Source organism: Mytilus californianus, unplaced genomic scaffold (assembly GCF_021869535.1).
Source record: "Mytilus californianus isolate M0D057914Y unplaced genomic scaffold, xbMytCali1.0.p SCAF_10, whole genome shotgun sequence".
Classification (NCBI taxonomy): Eukaryota; Metazoa; Mollusca; class Bivalvia; order Mytilida; family Mytilidae; genus Mytilus; species Mytilus californianus.
This window is the reverse complement of record NW_026262582.1, coordinates 47,505,529-47,528,883: the sequence shown is the minus strand read 5'-3', so window position 1 is coordinate 47,528,883 and position 23,355 is coordinate 47,505,529. Positions and strand designations below refer to the sequence as shown.

The following is a 23,355-nucleotide window of genomic DNA, read 5'->3' as shown; positions in this document are numbered from 1 at the left end:
TGATTTCGGCTTATGAGTTTCGAATGTCCGTTTGCTATTGTCAGCCTCTTTTTATGCAATTGTTCGCTTCGAGGGATAACTTTAAAAATTGTAAAAGTCCGTTTAGGTATTAATTAAACAAAAATTTCTTTCGACGACAATATTAAAGCAAAATTAAGTTGAGTATTGAATACTAATATGTCTACGTTTAACACTGATGTAAACTTTTTTTTTAATAATTTTATCAAAAAGAAATGTGATTTTTTTTTTTGATTTTGTCAATCTATCTTTTTCTGTTTGAAAAAAAATGTCTTTGTTTTTAAAAAGGCTATAACCATTAATATATCTAATAGGTTTTGAGTTTTTGCAACATTCAATATTTTTAGGAAAATCTCACCTTTTATATATTGTATTTTGTTTTTTGTCAATGATTCTCAATTATTATAATCCTCTTTTTCCACAAAAATAAAACGTACATGTACGTTTCAATTGTTCTCACAGTTGTAAAAGTCGCTTTTTCGGACAGTAAAAATAAATCTGCATTGATAAGATCATAGATTTAAACAGTCTAAGGATTGAATTTCTACTACAAGTACCATGTGGTTTTTGAACAGTGTCGTCTGGTTAATCTTGTTTAAATCAACCTAATCAAAAAGCACGTCTCAAAATGTCTTTTTTTTTATTCAACTAGGAAGAAATGTATATAATATTGTTAAAATGTGCCATAATAGGATTGACGTAAAGAAAAGAAGTAAAAAATTACATATTATATTTTATAAAAAGTTGAAGAATTTTGTCGCAAGTTAACGCAGATGAATAAAAATCTCAAAGTTTCTAAATAAATCTGCATAATTATAACTGTTGCTATGAAGACAGACTTCTTTAACGACTGAGGACACGGTGTCCAAAGTTGTTACCACGTTAAGGGCAATATTTAGCTTGTGGTGCTGATAATTAAAGATTGTTAACTAAATTGAGAGCAAGTGCACACGACATCAACATTGAGGTCAGAAGATAATGAAATAACATGTAGTTTATGTAAAAAGTCTGTTGAAGATGAAATCCATTTTTTTAATGCAATGCTCACGCTTTATTACAGTACGCAAATCCTGCTTTAATAAACAGGATAGTAATTATAATAACAAGAAGAATTTTAGTACGTTTTTAATGAGACCATATAATTTGTCTTGAATCAACACATATATATGTTACATTTAAATCATACATAAACTGTTAACGCAACTGTCGATGACAAAGATGCCCTCATGAATAATTTACTTATGATATATCCCCTTTTATTATATGAAATGTTGTATTGAAAGTGGAATCAATATTGCTTGTTTTTTTTATTCACCAATGTATCATATACAGTTTTATTCTAAATATATACTTGTATATATGTTGAATATTTTTATCTACTCTATCATTGAAATCATATTCAGTCGAGTTTTTTTTTTGTCCTGTAGCGATTTTAAAATTATAACTATTTCGCTCTCATAAGTGGAATTTTATCAGTGTAATGTAGTGTAGTGTAATGTAGTGTAGTGTAGTGTAGTGTAAGTAGTGTAATGTAGTGTAGTGTAGTGTAGTGTAGTGTAGTGTAGTGTAGTGTAGTGTAGTGTAGTGTAGTGTAGTGTAGTGTAGTGCAGTGTAGTGTAGTGTAGTGTAGTGCATTGTATAGATGTTGTTGAGATTTACAACACAAAAACACAAGAGCTAAAGTAAACTTGCTTTAATATATCAATTGCAGAAATTTAAAGGAATATAAATACTGATATCACAAAGAGGACAAACTAAGTAAGATTTTAAATCCTACTCCTAAGGGAGTGTTGTGAAATAATTTGTAAGTATCGGCAAACAGAAAGTTGCTACATTGCGGAAGTACAATAAATCATTCCTTTTCGTAGAAGCCAAAAAATCTTTGACGAAAGTTTCTTTCCAAAGGAATTTGGACGGACGGACGGACGGACGGAGTCGAGCTTTTACAGATCCTTTTGTTCCCTTGGCTTATCAATTGTTATGTGCAACCATTTTTTGAAACCTTGCGGATAAGGTTGCACAAAGTACTAATATGCCCCCCCCCCCCCCCCCCCAAACCCCAACCCAACCCAACCCACCCAAAAAAAGTCTTTTTGTTTGTTTGTATTAATCTTATTATCAAAACATAAAATAATCATACGTTTTTAACACAAAGCTAAATACATACTTTACGTGTAAGAAAAATATCAAATTTTTAAAACAGGAAAAAGATTACTCGGTTAAATAGTTAAAATTAAACTTTGTTTGATTTTGCTAATTGATACCGAATAAATATACCTTAAACAAAACATGTATTGATTTAGGGGCACAGAACATGTAGAATAATGTGATCAGAAATGAACATAAATTCTCCATTGCTTAGTACGGAAGAAGTGCATATCTTTGAAGAACAATTGCTTAATAAAATATGACACTATTATCTTAGATGGTATAATTTAAAATACAATAGACGAGTTGCTCTACAATGTCATTATTTACTCCAGCAGGAAGAACTGGCTGTTTATTCAGCCGATTACAACAAGGCCTTGTATTGTCCAATCATTACAACACTACATATGCATTGTTTTTCCCTGCACACTCAACGTACTTTCGAATAAATCTTTCTCCAATACAAATAATCGTCCTGCAGACGTTGTAGGTATTTCCCATCACATCTTTTATGGTAATATTTGTTTAGAAGTATAGATTCTATGTACTGACGTGTTTATTGCGTGTTATAGTGTTCGCTTATTTGACGTTGTGAATAATCAATCTTTACTGTTTAGTCCATTTTGTGTTATATCATTTTGATGTGACTCGATACTTATACATCCCGCCAATATGTTGTTGTGCTGTTGTCATTTTTTTATTTTGCTTATGTCTTTTGTCTTTATGTCATTTTGTGTTTTCTTTTGCTATGACTGTTTAACCTCACCACATATGAGGTGTGCTCATTGTTGAAGGCAAACGAATATGAAATTTCAGTATAGTTCTTAGTCTAAAACTTGTGAAAATAAGAACATTTTTGTTACCATCCCGCCAATATGTTGTTGTGCTGTTGTCATTTTCTTATTTTGCTTATGTTCTTTGTCTTTATGTCATTTTGTTTTTTTTCTTTTGTTGTGACTGTTTAACCTCACCACATATGAGGTGTGCTCATTGTTGAAGGCAAACGAATATGAAATTTCAGTATAGTTCTTAGCCTAAAACTTGTGAAAATAAGAACATTTTTGTTACCATTTTGATCAAGCTTTTAAAAATTTCATGAAAAATATATGTAGGAACTATTCAAACTCATTTTATGAGCGTCCATGATTCACACCACATTATATGTATGTCTGAACAAGTCTTGAGCCTGAAATCAGTTGCTATCGTTGCTTCATGTTTAACATATTTTTTTAGTCATAAAATTGATGGTTTTTCCGTTTGTCTTGTTTCGTATTTTGGTCATGTCAGGAACTGTTTTAGCCGACTATATGGGTCTTGCCTACTGCAGATGACGTGCGCTGATCTATCATTGATTACTTTCACGTTTTTTTTACTCTGGGGGATAAATGTCTTATAGGCACTTATATCGCATCTACCTGGGTTTAGCTTACTGACTTACAAGGCCAAGCTTTTCTCATCATTTTACGTGTTTGCCTACTTTCTTGAAACTATTAAACACAGATAGAAACTTCGAATGGCATGAATGATCAGAAAGTCATTATATCTACAAAATCGTTGGTTTATGCTTTAAAGCAAAAATTGCCTTAAATGATATTCGTTTTATATTGCTGTGTATGTATTGGGAAAAAACTGAAGAAAATAAAGAGAAACTTTTTAGAGAAAAAAATGTCAGCAATACAAGATCAACAAAACAAAAGGTTTTTGTCATGAAATCTATCCTAGTTGACAATATTGGAGAGAATCCATATATCAAGGTGGGAGAATCGCGCTCTCTAGAGTCAATAATTCGTATAGACATCTCTATATAAACATGTGTGTCAATAAATACTTACACTCCTATTAAAAAAAAAGATATAAATGTGTCTTTTCAACCAGACAGTTTGATATATGATTTACAGACGATCAAGTTATGAGTAAGTTAGTTTGCTAAGTGGTGAGATTTTAAGATTCCTTTGTTCAAAATTTGAATATCAAAGTTTCTTTTAAAATTAAAATTAACTGATTTAGAAATTCGATTGTACATTTTACAAATATTACAAAGGAGGCGTCACAGCCGAATGTTATATACTAGTATTTGGTTTTGGAATCAAAACTTACAATGTATCCCTTTATGGCAATGGTACACCATTCGTTAAATGTACGACAATGATGTTTCATCGTTTTCAAGGTGCATTGTCGCTAAAAGAATATTTTACAACAGTACAAAATAATAACTTATGTGTGCCAAAAGAGCTTTATTTTGATTAGAAACGATCAAATCGTAACGTTGAAAACCAGGGATGTATAGATACCTTGACATTTTTGGAGCTAAAAAAGAGACTGACAAATTTATATATGGTCAACTTTGCCCGAGGAAGTTGGAACCTTAGTTTCTTTACATTTTACGGGTAATGTGCTCATATATTTTATGATGGTATGATACTAAATCCCCAACGGGAGGGATTGTGCTTGATTTTCATTGAATGACGACATAATAGTTCAATCAGTTTAATTTAGGTCTGTAGCTGGCATGCCAGTAACTGACAGTAGTCCTTTGGTAATTTATGTATTATTGTTCCTATTTTTACCTTTTCTGACATCGTACTTGAAATTCTCTCAAACTGGGTTTTGCTGTGTGTTTGTATATTCTACATTGGCAGGATATATTGGGGGAGGGTAAAGATTTCACGAAACATGTTTAATCCCAACCGCAATTTACGCCTGTCCCAAATCAGGATCCTCTGTCTTTGTTAGTCTGTGTTATTTTTTTTATTTTAGTTTATTTATATATTTAGGAGTTGAATGTGACGTCCATTTTCACTGAATAAGTACACATTAACAAGAGGCCAGCTGAAGTGCGCCTCAAGATATGGGATTTTCTTGCTGTGTTGAAGACCCAGTGATGGCCTTGGGTTGTTTTCTGCACCCTGGTCGGGTTGTTGTCTCTTTGACACATTCCTAATTTTCCATTCTCAATTTCATTTATTTCTCAACCAGGAATTTTGTTATAAATCATATCAGTACTGATGCATTGAACATGTTGACTACTTTAAAAACAATAGCTAACAGGGCATTTTAATGAAATTTATCAGGTAAATTTATACGTTGAGACCCCATTGATTGAAAATAGTTGATCTAATCTCTTTACTAGTTGTTAGCAAACGATTATTTAAAAAAAATATGTATTCATAGATTCACTTCTTGCGCCAAACATTTTTTTAGATTAAAAAAAAAAATATGTTACATTTATTTCAGTGTGGTAAACTTTTCAATTTTGACTTAAAATCAAACTCAATTCAAACTTAATAATACAACTAGTTCAAAACTGTCTAACGAGGCCAACATAAAAATAAAACAAACTGATATCCGTACATGCAATTCAAGAATACATTAATGAATACATTTTAAATATATATTAGGCAACACGCAACCAAATAAACCAATTAGAAACAAGAAAATCAAACCATTATAACGTTTTGTTTTATTTTCATATTCAAGGAACCAAATGTGACCTAGATCTGGTGGAAAGTTATATAATTACCAATCATACATGTACTCAATAATCTAATTTTATATTACATGTTTCATACATTGCCTTTTTTTTTTAGTTTTTCATTGGGATGATAATAGCCGGCTTTATCGATTGATTAACACGAGTATGTTGTAATAGGGCCATTGCATTAAATCCATTTCACACCTGATGATAGCATTTTTTCATGATATATAATTTTAAAGTCAGTTTATGTTGATATATAAATATTCATTGCAAAAAAAAAGGTATTTCAAGGTTTAGGTAACGTGTATAACAAAACATAACTACTTTGCAATATATTAACAGGGGGCCTCGGTGGCCGAGTGGTGTAAGTAGTTACTACTGTAATCACTAGCTAGTCAACACTGAGGTTGTGCGTTCGAACCCCGTTCGTGCTGGTGCACTCGACTCCAATCTTAATTGACTAGGATTGTCAGTTTTCCTATCGAAGGTCGGTGGTTTTCTCCGGGCACTCCGGTTTCCTCCACCAATAAAAACTGGCCGCAACGAAATAGCCCAAAAGCGGTGCTTAAAAGTGGCGTTAAAACACCAAAAAAAAATCAATCAATATATTAACTAGTCAGGAGAAAATGGATGGATATGAAGTAATCACTTCTTTCATTTTTTTATTAAATAAATATCTTAACGAGAGGAGGGGTCTATATGTGACCCATAGACAGTAAATTGAAATACAACTAAATAAAAAGGATAAAAAGAAGGAACAATTTGATTTAACAATAATATTATTGATCTATTTTGTCTTGTACTATTTGCAGACGGATATGATATGACATAAGGAGACTATTGACAATATCACTTGATATTGACAAATTATATCTCTTTGTTATTCTCTTGAAATATTCAAATATTTTTTAGTGCAATTTCAACGGTTACCTGACATGATACGTGCTCCACCTGCGGAATGTTTGTAATGGATAAATTAAGTAAACACAAAACATGCTTTAACCGAGACATGTAACCAAACACAAAATATGAATATCAAGACCTGTTGTCAACAAAGGAACGCCAGTTTTAAATTAATGTTACATGTTATAATATTGTTATTTGAATTTATATACAAAGGATTGACAGTTAAGATTGGAATGCATATTTTATGTACATGTATATGGTCTGGGTATGTTGACCATTCAAAAATACATCACACAGCAAAACATACATGAATATTTGTGCATGAAGACCAATCAAATATGCTTCAGCTTTGTAGACATTCAACAATACATATTTGGTGTTGACTTTCGTTAAGAGTTATAAAAATATTTATTGGCATTCTCAAGACTTATAGCTCAGTTACGCACTGATAATAACATGTTTAACAAACATGTATATGTAGACATAGAATGAAAACTAGGTTAATCTTATAATACCGCTAAATCTACTTTCATGTGAAGAAACCACTACCCGTCAAAATAGAATAAAATAAATAATAAAAAAAAAACAAAAAAAACAAAAAACAAAAAACACAAAGTACAAAACTATTTTATGTACCGTATACTTAACAGATACACCAATCTGTCCTCGATTGATCTTAACCACTACCTGTAGTACAAAATGTACATGTATTTTTATAATCAAATCAAAAAGAATATTGAATGAAATGAAACATGTCCTTAACTACCACAACAATCGTTCATGAAACAGATTTGCCTTACAACTAGCTGGAAAAAAACAAAAATATATATATATATGTTTTATATTAGACAGAGAAATTCTAAATCAAATCAGAATAACAGAAATTATTTGGAAAATTCACAAAAGTCGATGGCCATTCTTACAGATGAACCCAGTTGTATCTATTGTATTAAAAGTTGATGTTTCACATTTATATTTAAACATATCTTAACCAAACGAATATTATAAAAAGAATATACTAAGACACAATAAAAACCAAAATCCAATAGAAACTAAAAAGTCGTGCTTAAAAAGATAAAAGATGAAAAACGAAAAACAATGAACGAACTCCTACATCAACTATTTAAGATTATGCAACGCGAAACACACCATTGATCGTGGACTTTTAAGAGTAACAAAACCTTTGATGAAAACCGATACAAGAATTTCAAGTCTTTTAATCTCACTACTGTACTGTAATAAAGATAGTATACATTGTATATATACTAGAATATAATACTATGAGTATCGTATGGAGTTACTTTGAATTAGATCAAAGTTCCCATGTTTTTTTCTTTTTCCTTACGTTCTGGTACATTATTACTTATACGTACATATTATTATTATTGCATAATTTGCATAATTTGCATGATAGAAACAAGTGTTTACTTTGTTTCGCAAGCGAACCGGAAGATACCTTTATAAGTTCGGGTCAAACTTATCGACGTCGGTTCATACATTATGACTTCGCTGATATGTCTGGGTCAAAGTTATTAAGGTTTGGTCAACGTATTTGACGTCACAACGCAATGATATGCAATTTTTATTAAGAGCTGAGCAGAGTCATATAGGCAGAAGAACGACCAATAATGTAATTTATATCGTTATAGTAGAGTTATCCTTCTTACTAGGAACATAATTATCTCTACATATGGCAAAATTAAGATATATTCAAGGAAAAGGCGGATACAAATTTCCAGCAATTGGAGACACAATGGAAACTTATACTTATATTTTTTAACATTTTCATAAAGCGGGAGGTTTGGCTAGTCATTAAACCAGGTTAAACCCACCATTTTGTTCTTAAAATGTCCTGTACCAAGTCAGGAATATGGCAGTTCTTATCAAATAGTTTGTTTCTTTGTATGTTGGCGTTTGTTTTTGTTGCACTTCAGTGTTCCTGTTGTTACTTTGTTTTCCTCTTATAGTTGATGTGTTTTCCTCGGTTTAAGTTTGTAACCGGGATTTGTTTTCTCTCAATCGATTTATGACTTTTGAACACCGGTATACTACTGGTGACTTTATACTGATCTTGTTATATACATGAACAACACGACGGGTGCCATATGGTGAGCAGTGTCTTCTTACCATTCCGAACCACCTGAAATCACACCCGGTGTTTCCTGTATTGTGTTTTCTGTACTGGTGTTTGTCTTCTGGTCGTTTTTGCCATGTCAATGTCAGTTTGTGTTCGACTTATTTGTTTGAATATTTCCTTAGTATCTTTCGACTGGTTTATATCTTCTAGAAGGATTGCGTTCTGCTATGTTACCATTCAAGATGGCGGAGGACACCCAAACCACCTTAAGAGTCTATTTAAATCGCATTTGTCAACACATCGATATCAGACTTGGTTTTATATGCAAGACTAAAAAGAAATGTAAGGTAATTCACTTCAATGCGAGATTTCATGGATACAAGCAAAACGCTATGTTAATGATAACTTGTGTCTAAATTTTATTGGCAATTATAGAATACACACAAGAAAAAGAAGATGTTAATATCATATGACTATGTAACCTAGACTAGCACTCTGACTCGGTATTTTAACGTTCTAGATCACAAGGTTACAGTTAGCAGGAAGACGTATCGGACTACCCGGGCATGTTCTTCTGACAATGAGCTGACCAATCTTTGCACACGAGAAGCAAAATATGCAACATTTTAAGACTTTGATTTGACCAGGCATGGCTTCGAACCAGCTTCCCCCGCACCATCTTCGCTAGCCAAAACACGCCTCAACGCTACCGCCGAGGTTATCTGGACGGTAAACAATCAATTTAGGACATATACATCTCAATATTTAGACTTGGTCATCAAAAATAGATTGCTGTCTAAAACGTATCAAGGGACATTCTCTGTAAGCTTTAACGGATATTGAATATTAATGGTTACTCATATTTTCATAGTTACATAAACTTAATGAAATCTGCAGATATCTGTGGCCGACCCATGTTGATGCTTACAGAGATTTATCTCAATGCTCTAACCTACACCATGTCTCAAACTGTAAATAAAATATAGAATCAGTCAGATAACTTCCATCTAAAATACTTCATCTAATTTGTATAATGTGAACTTCCTTTTTTTTATATTATAACGTTCCCTGTCATCGATATAATGGCAATGTTAACTTATTGTTACGATGCTACTAACTGGAAGCAATATAAATCCAAACATTATGCTGGAGACTTTGTTTGTCTCTCGCTATTTCTAGTAAGGATTCTTGATAAAAGATAAAAGAAAACCAAATAAGCATGCATACACCAGCCATTGCAATGTTATCATTGTGTAATTACATAACGTCATGTTTTTTTCTACTAATGAAGTAAAATATATAAACCTGTTATCGAACTTCACGCAATATCGACCGAACCATATCTATAATGACGAAGGATAAAAAGACCTTTTTTTTTCTTGGGACACACTTGACTTCAAAAAAGATATTGATCATGTTGAACGGTTTCTTCCTAAGAGGTAAACAGGCAGTTTCATTTTTTAATACTTTTACTTGGGTTTCCGTGACTGTTACATTATTATCAATGATATGATACAAAGCGAGACCTGACAGAGAACATATGAGCGCAGTCAGTTCTGAAGGTCACAAATTAGGATAGACTGTGAGCGGAAAGTAAGACAAAACAAGAGTAACAAAAAATACTCTGATCTAGGATCTTCAACATTAAAAAATGAGTACCGATGTCCGGGGTGGGCTTACAACACCCCCCCCCCCCCCCCAATTCATGTATTAATTATTAAAAAAAGATTGACTCATGAAATATGAAAAATAAAAACACATCTTATGTTAACCACTTATCAGACATACAATAGACATTTACATTAGAGTTTTATCGTTCATAATATCATACATGATAGTTCGATATATAGATAAGTACATACTAACTTTTACAGACAACCTGCATATTTATGACCCATTCATATATATTTTACTACCAATTCTCAAATTACCTAAGTGATATTGCACCCTATTGATATACTTGACGTCCTTAACTAAACAAAAGAAGAGACTATATAGAACTCATGTAAATACAGTATATGTGCCAAAAAAGATATTGAAAATAACCATTGAACACAGATGATTACCCCGCTTGACTATAATGTTATAAAGGGGCATTACTCGAGAACGGTGAAAATGACGCCATCCAAATTCAAACTATATCTGCCTTTTGTAGTAATAATCATTGTATATATGTTTTGTAACATTTGTTTGATGCAAACTAACGTTAGAGAATGGAAACCAATTTTGGATAGACATACGGATGGACGTACGGATGGACTAGGGTAACATGTAATGCCCCCTTCGCTGCGGCGGTTGCATAGAAGCATTTCATCATATTCCCCAAGCATAATAGTTATAACAAAAACATGAAAAGTCGCATTCTTTTACGTGATGTAGAGAAATCTGTCTGAATATTTTGATGATTTGTTTTGTTTAGCTATAATGTGGACAGCAATATTCTTTGGTAATTAAAAAAATAGTTGTTTCTGGTTAAAATTGTCTTATAGATATAAGAGGATGTGGTATGAGTGACAATGAGACAACTCTCCATCCAAGTCAAAATTAATAAAAGTAAACCATTATAGGTCAAAGTACGGTCTTCAACACGGAGCCATGGCTCACACCAAACAGCAAGCTATAAAGGGCCCCAAAAATTACTAGTGTAAAACCATTCAAACGGGAAAACCAACGGTCTAATCTATATAAAAAACGAGAAACGAGAAACACTTATGAACCACATCAACAAACGACAACTACTGAACACCAGATTCCTGACTTAGGACAGGTGCAAACAATTGCAGCGGGTTGAAACGTTTTAATGGTTCCAAACCTTCACCCTTATCTGAAACAATAGTGTAACATCACAACATAGAAAGACACACTATAAAATATCAATTGAAATGGCTTAACTCAATCAAAAGACATATTAACACCAGTGAACATACACTGAACAAATAAATTTGATCTATGATACAATGTAAATATAAAATAAATAAACTAAGGGAAGAATAATTAAAGTAACATGTTATACCGCTGTGAAATGTTAAACAATTTAAGAAAAACAATATGCTTGTCTGTAAACAGACGTTTCTCTTCAACATGTTCAAATACTCCAACTGTTGTTTTTTCGCAGTTTACAATGGATGCGGTCTATAAAATATAAAGAAAGCTGCCTTTATTCATATAATCCGCATTATCAAACCTGACACATAAAAAATAAAGGTAAAATTATTACTTGGAAGAATTTTATTGATGTGTAAACCCAGTCCTATAATTTTAACCAGCTGTAAGTGATTGTGGATACTCTCAGATCTGTACTTAGTGTCTTTCCTATTGTGGGGATGTATAAATACCCTGCAACGTCCAGTCTGTAATTTGTTTTGATGCATGTGTTTCTGCGTCGTATCGATCTGACAAGTACAGCCCTTTTCAATAGATTTTTATAGTTCGTTCATTTGTTGTGCTATTACACCACTGTCCCAGGTTAGGGAAAATTTGATTAACTGCTACATTCTGTATATGCCCATGTCCAAAGTCAGGAGCCTTTAACATGTGTAATTCATTAGTTGTCGTTTGAAGCTGCATACATGTATCATACTTGATTTTCGTTCATTGTTTTGTACATAACTCAGACCGTATCTGTAGTTTTCTTGTTTGAAATGTTTTACATTTGTCATGGGTATTTAACAATGCGGTATGGGTTTTTGCTCATTGTTGACGACAGTACATAGACCTATTAATGTAAACTTCTATGTGATTTGGTCTTTGGTGAAGGGTAGTCTCATCGTCAATTAAACCATATTTTATTGTTATATGTAAAATTACTTATATTTTCAATGAAATGCACTGTAATTAATGCCAAAGTTGTATTTCATGAATACTTAGAGAACTATTCTGTCTCAAAGAATTAACTATTGAGACGTCACAAAACGTGTTATATATTTACACACGTTTTGGTGGCATGACTTTAACCAATGAAATTATATTTAACTTATAAAATCAGAATTTTCATGATATTGTAGAACCGTTTTAAATCATCACGCAGTCATTTCTGGTTTGTCAATTTGGTCACAAATCATATTTGATACCAAGTTAAGAGCACACAGATTTACATTAAAATAAACTGTTTATATTGAACATCAAAGCCGGCTATCTTCACCCTTTGGTTCTGGTGGACAGTTGTCTAATTGGTTATCATACCACATCTTCGTCTACGTCTAATTTTTATATTAGCAAAAACTAGTACTTCAAATCTGTAAAAGTATGCTAAGAATAAGAATATATTTAATTATTATTTAGTCAATACAACCAATGGGCTCTTAATACACTTATTATACTTGCAAATACTTAATGGCGTTTTTATGAAAAAATTAATGTAAATCAAATTCATGCATAAACATATAACTTTAATTTAATATATTTACTTATAACAGTGTCGTTGTCTTGTATAATCTTCCACAATCTGTAAACAATATCTTTGTCTTCAAACATTTTCCACTTTCTTGATTTGCACTTAATCCAAAAAGATATTAGGGCCATGCTTCATATTTTGGAAATACTTTTTCAACGTGGTCATTTGTTACTAATAATAGTACTGCTAAACTTCCTGCGAAAAGACATCAATGAAAACCATGTCTTTTTTTGTTCAATTTGAAAATTCACTTTAGAAATGACTTTACTGTGCTTGTAACGTTGGTACCGTGAAATCCCAAAACTGACGTAGTGATAGAAGCATCTAAACATATCACTCTTATTTAAAAAAGTAGGTTAATAAAATACAAGCACAAGTTAACGGTTCCAATCAATTTTTGAATTAATCCGCAAGTTTTAACATGCTGAAAACAACTAATTACATTTAAACCAAAACTGACGTTACATATGATATTGCATTACAGTAATATACAAAATCCTCTATTAAAGAAAATTGTTAGTTATTCTCGAATATGCGTCATTTACACGAAAAACTATTGAACCATTAATGTTTATAACTTATTTGCAATCCCCTTATCATGTTTTTTTCTTCAAAACTTTACCTCTTCATCTGATATTGCTCAATTAGCGGTTTTAATTTGTGTCACTTATTTCTGGTGTTTTTTTGAAGATTTGTTTTGGATTGACTACCTGAATTATTTCTAAGTTAATGTTTAGTTACTAATTACTGTTTAACGACCTCGGTTTTGAAAAAAAAATTGTGCAAATAATATTACCCTGAGCAAACAGGTCTTACACATGTTACAAGTACAGTGGGTATTTTAGTCATTTTGTAATCCTGTCATGCTTTCAATACAAATTTCAATATTCGGCATTCTGCATTCATGATTTGTAATAACATAAGCAACACGACGGGTGCCACATATGGAGCAGGATCTGCTTACCCTTTCGGAGCACCTGAAATCACCCCCAGTTTTTGGTGGGGTTCGTGTTGCTTAGACTTTAGTTTTCTATGTTGTGTCATCTGTACTATCATTTGTCGGTTTGTCTTTTTATTTTGGCCATCGCGTTGTCAGTTTGTTTTCGATCTATGAGTTTAAATGTCCCTATGGTATCTTCTTTAATAATGTATATGTCTTTTGGTTCTTTGCAGCTGGAAGCTAAGAGGTATTGAATGTTCTATATAGAGAAATATCTCACTAAAGATACCAAGAGTGCAAATTTGTAGGCAATATGCGAGTTTCATCTACAAAAGACGCATCAGTGACGCTTGAATAATAAAAGACGAAAATCAAAGATCCACTTTCACCAGTCATATCTTTAAACTAAAGTGGCACATAACAGTAATAACCACTTTTTATACTGTTGCATCTCTGAATTAAGACTCTAGTTAATTTTTAAATGTTCTATCATTCATTAATACATGTACCTGACACACTGGTACTACTGCAACTCTGAAGATATATATTTTCTACATTTAATTTATATACAATTAGATGAATTAGAAACATATTTGCATTTATTAAATCAAGTGAACCGGAAATTATCATTATCGAATTGATGCCTTGTTATATATTGACCCCAAATGCCTTTTTTGTGAACATTACATGTTACGTTTCCTTTAATATAGTAGTTTGACTGCATCAATTATTTTAATACAAACGGCATGGGAATTATTAACTTATTTGTTTTATTGCAATTGATGTATTATTTTTTTTCAAACTTCATACTATAAAAAGAAAAATATGCTATCAATTGACATTTGCTTTAACAAGAGCATTATATAAACAAATTAAAACACAAAAACAAAATTAATATTTTTTGATAGAATAGAAGTATATCTTATGAATATCAAACTATACAGAAAACCTATAATATGATTTAAATGCAATAAAATGGATGAAGTCGAGAAAATATATATGCACAAAAACAACACACAAGCAAAGTGTAAATAATATATTGCAGCATATCATAAAATATAATTAAAATTTAGCAGCAAAATAGCTTAAATTGTATGGGTATATATATATATATATATATTAACATACATCATGCATTACTATATCATAAAACCATTTAAGATCAAATTAAATATGAACATTCAATATGCAAAATTTATTATACTAAGTAATGATGGTATGAAGTAAAAAGTTTTACTAACATAAAACAATCAAATAAGACCGCGGTGTTGAATAATTTCGTTATTAATGTTTTAATGTTTTTATTTGAAAACAAAAATATATAGCTATCTAATATATTAAGTTTTAATTTGATAAACATCCATCGTTAACAGGTTTCACTATACTATGATGTTCATCGGCTCCATCGTTAAGTGTAAAAAAGTCATTACAAAAAAATATGAAATTCTAAGTGTAGTTCACTTAACCATGCTAATCTACGGTTTATATATGTTCATGATGCATTCGCCGTTTTAGTTAAGACCTCTAATTTCTATCAGTTGCTTGTCTTATGTTTTTTTATTTGAAATTCAGAGTTTGGCTAGATTGTGTATGGTTTTTAATGAATGCAGAAGGTTTTAGATTTCTATTTGTTGGTTTTCAGCAACTCCGAAGAGCCGCTTCATTTTATCGCAATGTACATGTACATGTATCAATATTCAAAACAAACATAAACGCGTTTCAGTAGATCTACCCGATGCGCTTTTTTATCATTCGTCTTTAAAAACAGGTAAATAAACATATATTCATGAAAAAAATAGATCACATAATCACTGATATTCAATCGATACAAAGTCTTAAATACAGTTTGAAAACTGCAGTAAGAAAGTCGATAAAGGTGTTTTCGGTATAAAAACATAAACAAAAAATATTTTTGGATGCAGATATGACGCATAATCTTTCATAAATAACAATGTAGCTGCGTAATAGTTACCTTTGCTACAGTTTTTGTCAGTAAATCCAGGAAGACATACGCATTTGAAATCATTGACCAGATCAATACAGGTAGCGTTATGTTCACATGGGTTAGATAAGCACTCATCGATATCTGAAACGAACACCAAAGCCAGACTTAAACATTAGTTTATAAATTAGAGACATTGTCGTAATTCAATGGCATCATGATCAACAGTTTTATGTTTTTAGGAAAACAAGGCAACTGTAGACAGCAAATTGTGTATTTTGAAACTTTAATCAAATAGAGGACAGAGTTGAAAACTAGTTGAACAATAGTCTTTGTTGGATACGGAATTAGAATCAGTATAAGAATACACTATTAAATATTAAATGGGCACGGTCGTTAGTGAGTTACATGTGTTGCACGTTTGGATGCACAAATACAATCTAAATATTTTTTGTGTATCGATGCAGGTTGAATTTTTTCACAAAGGCTAAGAAAATCAACAGCAATTCGTTAATGTTAATGTTTATTGAAAACAAATATATATTGTTCATGCTGAATGCCGATCGACATTGACCTATGCTTTTTCATTTGCTACTGTTATCAGAGGCAGACTTTACAAAAGTTCATACATTATAGTTTGAAAGCAAAAAGAATCAGTTAAACAATGATGAGAGGAGTATGATTTGAAATCAGGAATTAAAATGTCATTTTTACCTAACCTCTCTCAAAAACAAGTGTAACAATTATAAAATCGTTTCTGTAGACCTTCTCATGTGTACTATGACCATCTGTCTTCCATATGAACATCAACATGCAAACAAGTATATAGATCACATTAACACAAATAGTCAATGGATACACAGTCTTTCGGACAGTTTGTAAATAACAGAAAGAAAGTAGTCATATGTGTTTTCGAAACAACATCCTGCAGGTGTAATACCACTATTGATTTTTCCAAATTTGTCTTTGTTTAATTTGCACTTTTAAAAAAATTGTGCAGAATTTATCTTTGTTTCAAATAAAGAAATACTTGGCATGAGTAAAATTGTAACCTGTCCAGTGCTATAGACAAAACTTCATGACGCACTGGACTTTGGGTTAGTCGAACCTCGGATGAGTCGAATACTTTGGTCTGGTCCCTTCGATTTCGACACAACGAGGTTCGACTGTTGAAAAACTAAATAAAAAACTATATGGAAAACAGTTTTTTGTTGGAACTGCTATTTGAATCAATATCCAAAATGAAATATGCAGACATAAACCACATTAAATATGCACGGTCGTTAGTGATTTGTATGTGCTTCAAGTTTTGTCATAATTCCAGATGCATATACACATTAAAACAACTTTTCATACCGATGCAGGTTGCATTTTGTCGAAGAGGATATATAATGGACATCAATTTGTCGTTAGGTTTATTGAAATTACAGAACAAAAAGTTGTTTTGTTAAAGCCAAAACGCAGGAAAAAAAATCATGTTACTTGAAAATATTAAATATCGTTCATGCTGATTCCCGATCGCCATTGACTAATGCTTTATTAACTTATATTTTTTTTTTTTATAAAATAGCAGAAAGACGGTCGGTATACAATGTAGGTATTTCGACACAAACACCTTGAACCTGAACATGCAAACAAGTACATAGATCACATAAACATTAATTTTGATTATTTGAATTTAGGAAATAACATGGCATGTTCATCTATCCATACAACATACTCCAATACAGTTGAAAAAGAGATACTGTATACCAGAAATACCAAACTCGGAAAGTCTCTAATCAAGTGGCCTTATCAAAAGCTCAAACGCATCAAACGAATGTATAAATTGTTTCAGTAAACCTACTCGATATGAAGTTGCAATATCCGTCATACAGAAATTTAAATCGACATGCAGAAATCTTATACGTTCCTGTTTTTCACCTCCAATTTGTTATGGTAATGATCTTTACAAAGCACAACAATGTTGGCATTTACCTCAAAAGCTAACCAAACCTTTAAACACAGGTGTTTTCGAATCAACAACCTAAGCAGAATGAATTTGGAAGCAGATATGAGGCACAACAGTTAAGTATTGAAAATGATGCTGTTTAAATATTTACCTTCGCTACAGGTTTTGTCAGTAAATTCAACTGGACACATGCATTGAAAATCATTGACCAGATCAATACAGGTGCACATTTGTCAATATTTAGAGTAAAATTCAAAAGGGGACACGTTATTGTTGTCCTGCCAAATTCGTTAGTAAAAAAGATAATTTCAACAGAAAGAAGGTTATTGTTTAGAGTTTTAAACACAGGACAAATATCATGTAATCTTAACATTGTATATATATACTATTCTCATTGTTAATAAATTCTACTGAAAACATAAGCAGACGCTACTTATAAAATTATACATTAAAAACTATCATTGTCAGAATGCGTCTTAGTTGACTTAAAGCAGTTATATGTCATATTCAATACAAGTGCAAGAAGTGTAATTGCGGCTCAGTAGACCTACTCGATCTTTACCTTGATTATCTGTCTTTTTTATAATACAATTAAAAAAAGAAATCATACAAACAGCTTATCAATCAAAACAAGTTCTCTCAAGGCAGATTATCAACGGCAATAAGGAAGTCACAAAAGATGTTTTCGTTATAAGAAAATTAATAAATATATTTTTGATGCAGATATGAGACATGATAGTATATTAAAAACAGTTGTAGCTTAAGAGTAACATGAGCCACAGTTTTTGTCAGTAAAACCAGGAGGACATGTGCATTGAAAATCATTGACTAGATCAATAAAGTAATTGTTATTCAATCAAATCGTGTTAACCTTATATCTGTTTTACAAATAGATCTAGCACAGCAAGAACCTGTAGACAAATGATTTTTTATTTTCTAACATTAAATAAAAACAGGCAACTGTAATACACACTATTTGTACCAAAGTTGTTTGTTGGAAAGCTATTGCACTCATTGTTCTTCATCAGCCAAAGTAAATTACCAATGGTGAGAAGCACCTAATTCGAATTCAGGAATTTTCATGTGATTGATACCAATTTATATTTTTATAAGATTGCTAGAAACGTAAATGCATTGTTGTAGAATTTCTCCATCTGTATTTGACAATTTGTCTTCTATATGAACATAATTACTACACAGCAAAAAATGCAACGCATGTTTACCAGGTGTTTTTGAAAACGTATGGTAAACATGCGTTTCACCATATGTTTACCATGTGTTTTGAGTAACAGGTGGTAAACATGTGTTTGAAACCATGCGTTTCCAATATGTTTGAAAAACATGTGGTACACATGCGTTGATGAACGGATGTGAAACACATGTTTACAAAACGCATGAGAAATATACGTTTGACCACATGTTTACCATATGTTTTAAGAAACACCTGGTAAACAGGTGTTTGAAAACATGTGGTAAACTTATGTTTTGAAAAACACCTGGTAAACGCATGTTTTGAGTAACACCTGGTTAACATATGTTGGAAAACAGGCTGTTAACGTTTGTTTTGAGTAATACCCGATAAACATATTTATGTTAAATTACATATGTTTTCATATTTTATATTACTTTATATTGCTGATATTAAGGAGTAACCATTTAACTTCAAAAGGGGGGAGGGGTATGGGATCAGAAATTTGTATAATGTGAACTTCCTTTTTTTTATATTATAACGTTCCCTGTCATCGATATAATGGCAATGTTAACTTATTTTTACGATGCTACTAACTGGAAGCAATATAAATCCAAACATTATGCTGGAGACTTTGTTTGTCTCTCGCTATTTCTAGTAAGGATTCTTGATAAAAGATAAAAGAAAACCAAATAAGCATGCATACACCAGCCATTGCAATGTTATCATTGTGTAATTACATTATGTCATGTTTTTTTCTACTAATGAAGTAAAATATATAAACCTGTTATCGAACTTCACGCAATATCGACCGAACCATATCTATAATGACGAAGGATAAAAAGACCTTTTTTTTTCTTGGGACACACTTGACTTCAAAAAAGATATTTTTCAAGTAGTATCATCATGATCATGTTGAACGGTTTCTTCCTAAGAGGTAAACAGGCAGTTTCATTTTTTAATACTTTTACTTGGGTTTCCGTGACTGTTACATTATTATCAATGATATGATACAAAGTGGGACCTGACAGAGAACATATGAGCGCAGTCAGTTCTGAAGGTCACAAATTAGGATAGACTGTGAGCGGAAAGTAAGACAAAACAAGAGTAACAAAAAATACTCTGATCTAGGATTTTCAACATTAAAAAATGAGTACCGATGTCCGGGGTGGGCAATACTCGAGAACGGTGAAAATGACGCCATCCAAATTCAAACTATATCTGCCTTTTGTAGTAATAATCATTGTATATTTGTTTTGTAACATTTGTTTGATGCAAACTAACGTTAGAGAATGGAAACCAATTTTGGATAGACATACGGATGGACGTACGGATGGACTAGGGTAACATGTAATGCCCCCTTCGCTGCGGCGGTTGCATAGAAGCATTTCATCATATTCCCCAAGCATAATAGTTATAACAAAAACATGAAAAGTCGCATTTTTTTACGTGATGTTGAGAAATCTGTCTGAATATTTTGATGATTTATTTTGTTTAGCTATAATGTGGACAGCAATATTCTTTGGTAATTAAAAAAATAGTTGTTTCTGGTTAAAATTGTCTTATAGATATAAGAGGATGTGGTATGAGTGACAATGAGACAACTCTCCATCCAAGTCAAAATTAATAAAAGTAAACCATTATAGGTCAAAGTACGGTCTTCAACACGGAGCCATGGCTCACACCAAACAGCAAGCTATAAAGGGCCCCAAAAATTACTAGTGTAAAACCATTCAAACGGGAAAACCAACGGTCTAATCTATATAAAAAACGAGAAACGAGAAACACTTATGAACCACATCAACAAACGACAACTACTGAACACCAGATTCCTGACTTAGGACAGGTGCAAACAATTGCAGCGGGTTGAAACGTTTTAATGGTTCCAAACCTTCACCCTTATCTGAAACAATAGTGTAACATCACAACATAGAAAGACACACTATAAAATATCAATTGAAATGGCTTAACTCAATCAAAAGACATATTAACACCAGTGAACATACACTGAACAAATAAATTTGATCTATGATACAATGTAAATATAAAATAAATAAACTAAGGGAAGAATAATTAAAGTAACATGTTATACCGCTGTGAAATGTTAAACAATTTAAGAAAAACAATATGCTTGTCTGTAAACAGACGTTTCTCTTCAACATGTTCAAATACTCCAACTGTTGTTTTTTCGCAGTTTACAATGGATGCGGTCTATAAAATATAAAGAAAGCTGCCTTTATTCATATAATCCGCATTATCAAACCTGACACATAAAAAATAAAGGTAAAATTATTACTTGGAAGAATTTTATTGATGTGTAAACCCAGTCCTATAATTTTAACCAGCTGTAAGTGATTGTGGATACTCTCAGATCTGTACTTAGTGTCTTTCCTATTGTGGGGATGTATAAATACCCTGCAACGTCCAGTCTGTAATTTGTTTTGATGCATGTGTTTCTGCGTCGTATCGATCTGACAAGTACAGCCCTTTTCAATAGATTTTTATAGTTCGTTCATTTGTTGTGCTATTACACCACTGTCCCAGGTTAGGGAAAATTTGATTAACTGCTACATTCTGTATATGCCCATGTCCAAAGTCAGGAGCCTTTAACATGTGTAATTCATTAGTTGTCGTTTGAAGCTGCATACATGTATCATACTTGATTTTCGTTCATTGTTTTGTACATAACTCAGACCGTATCTGTAGTTTTCTTGTTTGAAATGTTTTACATTTGTCATGGGTATTTAACAATGCGGTATGGGTTTTTGCTCATTGTTGACGACAGTACATAGACCTATTAATGTAAACTTCTATGTGATTTGGTCTTTGGTGAAGGGTAGTCTCATCGTCAATTAAACCATATTTTATTGTTATATGTAAAATTACTTATATTTTCAATGAAATGCACTGTAATTAATGCCAAAGTTGTATTTCATGAATACTTAGAGAACTATTCTGTCTCAAAGAATTAACTATTGAGACGTCACAAAACGTGTTATATATTTACACACGTTTTGGTGGCATGACTTTAACCAATGAAATTATATTTAACTTATAAAATCAGAATTTTCATGATATTGTAGAACCGTTTTAAATCATCACGCAGTCATTTCTGGTTTGTCAATTTGGTCACAAATCATATTTGATACCAAGTTAAGAGCACACAGATTTACATTAAAATAAACTGTTTATATTGAACATCAAAGCCGGCTATCTTCACCCTTTGGTTCTGGTGGACAGTTGTCTAATTGGTTATCATACCACATCTTCGTCTACGTCTAATTTTTATATTAGCAAAAACTAGTACTTCAAATCTGTAAAAGTATGCTAAGAATAAGAATATATTTAATTATTATTTAGTCAATACAACCAATGGGCTCTTAATACACTTATTATACTTGCAAATACTTAATGGCGTTTTTATGAAAAAATTAATGTAAATCAAATTCATGCATAAACATATAACTTTAATTTAATATATTTACTTATAACAGTGTCGTTGTCTTGTATAATCTTCCACAATCTGTAAACAATATCTTTGTCTTCAAACATTTTCCACTTTCTTGATTTGCACTTAATCCAAAAAGATATTAGGGCCATGCTTCATATTTTGGAAATACTTTTTCAACGTGGTCATTTGTTACTAATAATAGTACTGCTAAACTTCCTGCGAAAAGACATCAATGAAAACCATGTCTTTTTTTGTTCAATTTGAAAATTCACTTTAGAAATGACTTTACTGTGCTTGTAACGTTGGTACCGTGAAATCCCAAAACTGACGTAGTGATAGAAGCATCTAAACATATCACTCTTATTTAAAAAAGTAGGTTAATAAAATACAAGCACAAGTTAACGGTTCCAATCAATTTTTGAATTAATCCGCAAGTTTTAACATGCTGAAAACAACTAATTACATTTAAACCAAAACTGACGTTACATATGATATTGCATTACAGTAATATACAAAATCCTCTATTAAAGACAATTGTTAGTTATTCTCGAATATGCGTCATTTACACGAAAAACTATTGAACCATTAATGTTTATAACTTATTTGCAATCCCCTTATCATGTTTTTTTCTTCAAAACTTTACCTCTTCATCTGATATTGCTCAATTAGCGGTTTTAATTTGTGTCACTTATTTCTGGTGTTTTTTTGAAGATTTGTTTTGGATTGACTACCTGAATTATTTCTAAGTTAATGTTTAGTTACTAATTACTGTTTAACGACCTCGGTTTTGAAAAAAAAAATTGTGCAAATAATATTACCCTGAGCAAACAGGTCTTACACATGTTACAAGTACAGTGGGTATTTT

The 23,355-nt window shown here is 31.7% G+C and overlaps 1 protein-coding gene across 1 annotated transcript in view; it reads right to left on the bottom strand.

Moving 5' to 3' along the window:
* Positions 1–14,446: 14,446 nt before the first annotated feature.
* The window catches only part of LOC127718755 (mucin-2-like), a 47,903-nt gene continuing 38,994 nt past the window's right edge, over positions 14,447–23,355 (bottom strand). Inside the window, exons 14-16 of the mRNA XM_052224810.1 lie at positions 22,347–22,366; positions 15,930–16,066; positions 14,447–14,508 (exon numbers count right to left, since the gene is read on the bottom strand). Coding sequence (XP_052080770.1) covers positions 14,447–14,508; positions 15,930–16,066; positions 22,347–22,366 — 219 coding nt within the window. The remainder of the gene's footprint in view (positions 14,509–15,929; positions 16,067–22,346; positions 22,367–23,355) is intronic.